General features: G+C 43.5%; 1 protein-coding gene across 3 annotated transcripts; it reads left to right on the forward strand.

Annotated features, from left to right (window-relative positions):
* The first annotated feature begins 3,418 nt into the window (after positions 1–3,418).
* On the forward strand, positions 3,419–7,969 carry LOC123180024 (DNA-directed RNA polymerase V subunit 1). Of its 3 annotated transcripts, none has more exons than XM_044591976.1 (4): positions 3,419–3,626; positions 4,442–4,595; positions 5,860–6,744; positions 6,863–7,969. In XM_044591976.1, exons 1-4 carry the CDS (start codon positions 3,588–3,590, stop codon positions 7,609–7,611), a joined length of 1,827 nt encoding a protein of 608 aa, XP_044447911.1. In that variant the 5' UTR covers positions 3,419–3,587; the 3' UTR covers positions 7,612–7,969. The 3 variants fall into 3 exon arrangements, with proteins under 3 accessions (XP_044447911.1, XP_044447913.1, XP_044447912.1); XM_044591978.1 differs by having other exon boundaries at positions 3,427–3,626; positions 5,899–6,744; XM_044591977.1 differs by having other exon boundaries at positions 3,429–3,626; positions 6,866–7,969.
* The last annotated feature ends 334 nt before the right edge of the window (positions 7,970–8,303 follow it).

Below are 8,303 nucleotides of genomic sequence, written 5' to 3' on the forward strand. Positions count from 1 at the left end.
TAATGGCGCACCATGTGTTGGTGCGCCACTAGTAACATTTTTTTTATTTTTTTCAAAACTAGTAATGGCGCACCACATCCACGGTGCGCCACTAGTAATTTTTTTCAATTTTTTTCTATTTTTTTTCAAAACTAGTAATGGCGCACCAGGGGAGGCGCACCAGGGGATGCGCACACATCCACGGTGCGCCACTAGTAATTTTTTTTCAATTTTTTTTTCAAAACTAGTAATGGCGCACCGTGGGAGTTGTGGTAATGGCGCACCACTCTCACGGTGCGCCATTACTAACTTGACCCAAAAAATCCACCGAATGCACCATCCCCCGGACCGCCTTTTCAGTTTTAAAAAAAATAAAAGAAAATGATGGAAATGTCAAAAAAATAAAAGAAAATAAGTTTCCCATATGATATGTGGTCTAGTTGTTGGGAAAATTTACAAATATGAATTTCGACTTTATTTGCAAAATCTCTCTGGAATTTGTAAAATGGACATACTTTTGCATACGAACTCGGATTAAAAAGATTTTTATATGAAAAATCATCTACTCGAAAAGTTACATCCGAATTTAACTGGGGGAACCCCGTTAAAAATTTTCAAATTCCTCAAAAACTTAACAGAAAAAAAGTTACGGGGCTTTCAAGATCTAGAGGCAAAAAAATTCAAAAAAATTCAAACTTACTAGTGGCGCACCGTTTGCTAGGTGCGCCACTAGTAACAGAAAGAAAAATTGGTGTTGAATTTTTGTTTGGAATTTTTTTCAAAAAATGATACGTAATATGACCGGGAAGTTTGAAATATTTTTCAAAATTTGATCATACTCATGAACATGAACAAAGTCCTAGACATCAACAAGGTTTAATAGGATTGATATGGTAGATATATCAACAAGTGCCTGTTAAGTGAGGTGGTGCTGGGGTTGGATAGAACTGTGAAGTTAAGCGTCGGGCTGGAGTAGTGTGAGGATGGGTGACCTTTCGGGAAGTTTGACCACTTAGTGCGATTTGACTTGAGATTAAGCATATTGACCTGAGATTAAGCCATAGTGATCCGAGATTAAGAAAAAATTTGAAAAAAAAAATTCTAAAAAAATATTTGCGCCATTAGTAGGTAAAACAAGTGCGCCACTAGCAGGCCTTTTTCAAGTAGTGCCATGCCGACGGGGGACAAAAGAGTGTTGCCCGAGGCCAAGAACCACCATGGTTCCGAGCCATGGCCAAGCCTCAGGTGCACCGACGGCCCCACGTGTGCCACCACGCCCTCCGGAGACCAGATCTGCCACATCGATAGCCAGAGGAGCCCTTCTGTGCCAACCTGGGCCTTGGCTCGACGCCAGAACCATGGCGCCCAAGCCCCCTGGTGCAGTCGCGCGCCCAGCCCAACAAAACTATGTTGTCTCCACCCCAGTCTGCCGCGCTGCCCGAGCAGTAGCCACTGACCACGCCGCTGCGCTCCCTCACGACGGCAGAACCATGTCGCTGGACACCTCATGCCGCACCTGCCAGCACATACGAACCGTGACCCGGCCATGCCCATACCTCGTGTCGCACCTCCCCGCCAGAGCACCACCAGGCCACGCCTACACCGGCCATGCCCGTGCCGTGCAGGACCAGATCGGTCGAAGCACGGGCCACCGCCCCATAGTGCCAGGGCTGCCGCTGTAGGCCGGCCCCGCATGCACACCAACAGATCTGGGCGCGAGAGCCCCGGATCTGCCGCCCACCACCGGAGGAGAGGAGGTCCAGCCCTCCGGTGTCGAGCTTGCGACAACCACACGCCGGCGCCGCATGAGGCAGCCAAGGGCCGCTCACTCCTTGGAGACGAAGCCCCGCCGCCGCCGCTGCCACACGGGCTTTGCCCGGCGACGCATCCCGGCGGCAGCGAGGGGGGGAGACGATGGAGGAAGCGTTGTCAGCGGTGGCTTGGGTCGCCGCCCGTGTCGCTCGTGCGGAGCAGCGCGGGGGCCCTCACTTTGGTACTCACACGGCATGCGTATCATTGTACATAAACCAGGTATATATGATTGAGCTTTGTGTACGTGGAATATGCATTATTGATTCCATCCTCATTGCTGGACGCCATGTAGATAGCAACATGCTCCACTAGCAGTTTTTGGTATACGTTCTATCTTTGTATAATTGGATAGTGGCAAGTTGTTCAACGCAGGTTTATCAGCATATTTAATAGATTAATAAAATCAACATGCCAAGATGTTGACGTAAAATGAATAAACCTATTTGATTACCTAGTAGATTAATCAGCAATGTATTATTGAATAATATGAACAAGAAAGTAGGAGTATAATTTTAAGTAGAAATAAGCAAATGCTAAGATAAGATATGACCGGCACGATCAGCCAATACAACTTGTAGCGAAGTATTACCATTTTCCAGCTAGCGGTTAGATACTCCCGTGTCTTGCATTATTTTGTTCACAACTTCTTATTTTGGGCTAACGGTATAATTATTAATTGACAAGTTGCAAACTGAAGTTGATTTGATCTGGAGTACATGAAATGAAGACTCTGTATAGTTGGCAAGTGCACGTCTCCTATCTCACAAGTGGCACCATAAAAAAAACGTGAGATAGTGATGTTTTGTCCTTGTATTCATTGTGAGACATATCCGATCGGATATTCTAATAGCTGCCACTCCACAAAATGTAGCCAATTGCTGAGTAAGACATGTAAGATAAAGTCCAGATACCATGCATGCACCATGTGCGTGATACACCTTTTCTTTCAGGCTATGTATTTTTATTATGACATTGTGCAGTACACGCAAGTCACTTTTATTTGTATATACTAATAGTTTTGCATAGAGGTATTGTTGAATATTAATCATTAATTGGTCCACATAAAAAATCGTAAACTTTCTAAGGGGGTGTACCAAGGAGGTGTCGTTGTGGCTCAAGGGAGTAGATGCTTCCTATTATGAAAATCATATTTTAAACTGGTTAATTTTGTTTAACAATATACATGTTTATGTCTTATACATGTCCTGAAACATTTTTTGATAAAAAAACATATGTAGTGTCATAGGAAGAAAAAATTAAAGATAAAATATATCTCGTGGAAAGTCATTTTATGGCACAAAAATTATCATTTCACACGGGTCGCAAAAAATATCTCTATATGCGCAAATATAATATAAGATATACATCCGAGATTTTTTTTTAATATTTAAAAATAGGTTTTCCATAATGGAAGACCTATTTTGGCGTACCCAAGCACACTTTGCTTGTTAGTGTTATCTTTTCCAACATGTAAAATACAGCATGGTGTCACAACGTCTCTCTAGGAAAAATGATGTATCCAATTTCAGAGATGGATCCAAAAAAAACGACCTGTCTTTGTCTCCGTCCTCGTCAAATCGGTAAGCAAGTTTGGCACTCCAATGCATGGATAGGATGGCGGGCCACATGGAGCCCGCTCCGTTTTAGTTGCCATCAACATCAGAGCTGGATGTGGCCTCAAGCTAGCTATAGCTAGTAGCAGTATGAGCCTATAAATATGACATGCATTGGTTGATCATCATCCATCATCAAGCAACAACACAGTGCAGTAGACACAAGGGATCGACGATAGCAGTATGAGTGTCATGTTGTCTCTCGTCTCCTGGTTCCTCCTGGTGAGTACTCCAATCGCAGTTGATCATGCATATATGGAAGTCTTCAATTTTTCGCACACTAGCTAGTTAATAAACATACCCTCGTATGTGTCTACTATCCATTCTTTAGAAAGCTTATTTTTCACACATAACATGATGTTAGAAGTACTGGGTGTAGTTCACAAGTTATTTACTGTGGACTTTCCAGTTTCTAGTCAACTTATTAAGATAGGGTTCGAGTGAGGATCCAGCAATTGGTAAATACTCGTGTATATGCATGTCACTATGCATTGAGTTTCATGATATTTATTAGAAATCTTGTGATATTGTAAGGCCAATTAGTTTCTAACATCCAGCTCATAAGTCAATGGTGAGCATGATATTTATTAGATTTCTACATTGTGATATTGTGGGCATGTGTGTGCTTCTTTTTTCTCATTTCAATGGGCATTTTCAGAAGTAATCTTCTTTTTATGCATGCATGCACTATATATGGACTCAATAACATGCAGGACTAGTTAGCCTTTACTCAATATATAATGTCCAGCAGTGGCACTCTGTAATCTTCTTGTGAATCGTAGCACAGCTCCGATGATTAGGAAGATCTGTCCGATGGATTCAGTCTGTGTCACCATATCGCTGATTATGAAGATAGATCCGGCATGGTTTCAGTTTCTTCCTACTCTATATGGGTAGATATTATAATCTCAAAATCACGTGAGATATAAGATATGAACATCTCGCAGTCGCAGACGACTAGGACATGTTTAAAGTTTATTTATCTTTGTCACCCACATCGTTTGATGCTAACTAATGGTGGATATATACACATACAGGCCATGGCTGCTGGAGGAGGCTTGCACGCAAATTCAGCCACCGCCGAAGTGACGATAGCCTCAAACTCGGCTGCGGTTACCGCGTACTGGCACACAATGCTTCCCAACACACTCATGCCTTCAGCCATCCTCGAGCTGCTAGCCCCACCTGCGGGTCCGTGCCCCCCACCCCTCTCTCCCTACCTAGTGTACCTACCTACTCCCTCCGTTCCTAAATACTTGTCTTTCTAGGCATTTCAACAAGTGACTACATACGGAGTAAAATGAGTGAATCTACACTCTAAAATATGTCTACATACATCCGTATGTGATAGTCATTTGAAATACCTAGAAAGACAAGTATTTAGGAACGGAGGGAGTACATCGTTGAGCATGTACTAATCGTGTCTCCATCAAATCTCTTCACATATAATTTAATCCCAGACTAAATACCTTTTTTAACTCAGTGAACTCCTAAAGTAAATTTTCCTGCAAAAAAAAACTCCTAAAGTAAATTAGAAAATAAAACAATATTCTTAACTACCACACATGGTGATGAATTTTTTTAGCATATCCTACGATGTCGCAAATACGATTATAAAGTTTAAACATGTACAACCTACTTGAGGTAATATATGCTCAGTTGTTGTTGTTGAAGAAAACACGAAAATTCACTGATGGGACAAGTTAAAACACCCATGGGTTACCCTAAAAAAAAATCATGGGTTACATCTTACTCCCTCCGTTCCTAAATGTAAGTCTTTGTAGAAATTTCACTATGAACCACATACGGATGTATATAAATGCATTTTAAGTTTAGATTCATTCATTTTGCTCCGTATGTAGTCCATCTAGTGAAATCTCTACAAAAACTTATATTTAGGAACGGAGGGAGTACATGATATTTCTGTTCACTGAAACATTTGATCAGGACACCTATTTATGTAGTCTACCATGTCAGAAATATAACTATTATGGGTCGTTCGGATGATGTACCATGTGTGGTACCTATCCGTTCCACATTACATGGATATAAAGGTTAACTACTACCAGATACTATCTCCTGGAGGCGAGTATCTAATGTGAGCATAGAAACTAAATGCACCTCCCGGAGGCGCCCGATATTTGTTTCCCATCAGGCCAACGTTTAGCCATAGGATTTGAAGCATCTTGACCGTTTTTAACCAGTTCCATGCGGTTGTATCCGTGAATCCAGGGATCGATTGCATGCTTCCTTTGTATAAAAAACTGCTCCCCTAACCACTACCGTAACTCACGTCTGGCGTTAATGTCTCCTGCCTTTTTTCCCATAGTTGCTTCTTCCCCAGAAAATTGAGTTACATGGAAGGTTTATGTGAAACAGTTGTTTTACGTAAGAAGCATGCAATTATTTGGTCTGTAGCTCTGTAATTTTGCATGATGCAATGATTTATTTTTAGCTGGCCAGAAGTGCAATGGTAATTGGGGCTCATCCACAGGGAACGAAGTCCAGAATAGCAAATGTGTATGGGGACCGTCCACACCAAATGACGTCGAGAAGATCAACAATGGTAATTGGGGCCCATCCACCAAAGCTGAAGACGAGAAGAGTAATGGTGTATGGGACCCGTCCACAACAAACGACGTCATGAAGAACAATGGTAATTGGGGCCCATCCACAACAAACGACGTCGAGAAGAACAATGGTAATTGGGGCTCATCCACAAGAAAGGACGTCCAGAAGAGCAAAGGTGTATGGGGCTCGTTCACAACAAATGATGTCGAGAAGATCAATAATGGTAATTGGGGCCCATCCACCAAAGCTGAAGACGAGAAGAGCAATGGTGTGTGGGACCCGTCCACAACAAACGACGTCATGAAGGACAATGGTAATTGGGGCCCATCCACAACAAACGACGTCGAGAAGAACAATGGTAATTGGGGCTCATCGACAAGAAAGGACGTCCAGAAGAGCAAAGGTGTATGGGGCTCGTTCACAACAAATGATGTCGAGAAGATCAATAATGGTAATTGGGGCCCATCCACCAAAGCTGAAGATGAGAAGAGCAATGGTGTGTGGGACCTGTCCACAACGAACGACATCCTGAAGAACAATGGTAATTGGGGCCCATCCAACAAAGCTGAAGACCAGAAAAACAATGGTAATTCAGGCTCATCCACAACAAATGACATCCAGAAGAGAAGTCGTAAATGGGGTCCATCCACCAAAGCTGATGACCAGAACCACAATGGTAACTGGGCCTGGGGCTCATCCACCAAAGCTGAGGACCAGAACCACAATGGTAACTGGGCCTGGGGCTCATTGGACATCCAAAAGAGCCATGGTAATTAAAATTCTTTTTGCATTTCTATTTGCATCAATCATCTGATGAATAAAATACATAATTATTGTACCCATTGTCTTAATATTAAAATGTCTTGTAACTATATATTAAAATTTAGCAGGAGAATCCCACATTGGCCAAGACAACCACAAACATGGAACCATGTCAAACATGGTGTTCTTAGAAGAGGCCCTCAAACCAGGATCAACTATACCTTGTTACATCCAACCATCGGCTACCTTAGGAGCTCCTTTGTTACGGCGTGATGTCGCCGACTCTATCCCTATGTCCACGGGGAACTTCATCAAAATTCTGACAATGTTTGCACCAGCGTCCAACGACATGGCTACCAAAATATGGTCGACGCTGGATGATTGCGAGCACCCGCGCGCTATCAAGGGTGAGACGAAGGCATGTGTCAGCTCTGTGGAGTCAATGGTGGAGTTTGCTGCATCCGTGCTCGGGGTTAGTACCTACAACCTCGCGGCCTTCTCCTCACCGGACGTGCCCGTGGATGGCGTCATGACAGGGAGGGGGTACAAAGTGGCGGCTGTAACGAGGGTCAGAGAGGCGGGGGACACCATGACTTGCCATCGCGGGAGTTTCCCATTCGCTATGTTCATGTGCCACGCGGTGAATCCCACCAGAGTGTACTCGGTGACGCTGGAGGGGGAGGACGTTGATGCTGACGGCGCGGGGCAGAGGATGGAGGTGCTTGCCGTGTGCCACCTGGACACATCAGACTTCCACCCAGCTAAGATGCCGTTGCACGTCAAGCCTGGAGATGCTCCACTCTGCCACTTCATCTCCAGGGACAGCATTCTCTGGGCGCCTGCTACGCCCGCTTCTGCTCACGCTGCTGCTTAGCTACATGTATAGGTACATAAATAAGAACAGTGTGTACCTATGTAAGGCGTATGCATGCATGTCCAGAGCAGTCATGCATGCCTCCTGCGTGTGGCTACGTACCTACACGTATGTGCTCTGAATAATTATTTGTGTAGTGTGCTTGATGTGGTGTACGGTCGTGTGAGCGAGTATCTTACATATATATAGTGTGTACCGATGTATAGGTGTATGCATGTATGTCCACCGCACTCTTGCATGCCTCTCTGACTTTTGTCTGCGTACTTGCACGTGCGTATGTGGTCTTATTTATTTGTGTAATATGCTTGATGTTGATGTACCGTCATGTTAGTGAGTATTTTACTATCACTAGCAAATATGTTCTTGTGTTGTTACTGTTTGATTTTTCCTGAATATTCTGACGACATGGATGGAAACACGTTATCGTCTTGGTTGCACACACCGAGTGTGGAATGGAATTGTTCATCACTTATACAGACGTAATTGTTGATTTGCTCAATTGAGAATACATTGCGCTCAATGGGAACAAACGAAGTTTCCGCCTCCTAGACACCACCTAAGTAGACAATTTTGCCCAATCTTAAAGACTCGCCAGAAAATAATTGTAAGACCCCAAGTGTCAACCCTATCTAGAATGCATGCTACCACACTACACTAAAATCTACCAAGTCTGAAATTTATTTGAAATATGG

The sequence above is a fragment of the Triticum aestivum genome, chromosome 1D (genome assembly GCF_018294505.1).
Source record: "Triticum aestivum cultivar Chinese Spring chromosome 1D, IWGSC CS RefSeq v2.1, whole genome shotgun sequence".
In the NCBI taxonomy this organism is placed as follows: domain Eukaryota; kingdom Viridiplantae; phylum Streptophyta; class Magnoliopsida; order Poales; family Poaceae; genus Triticum; species Triticum aestivum.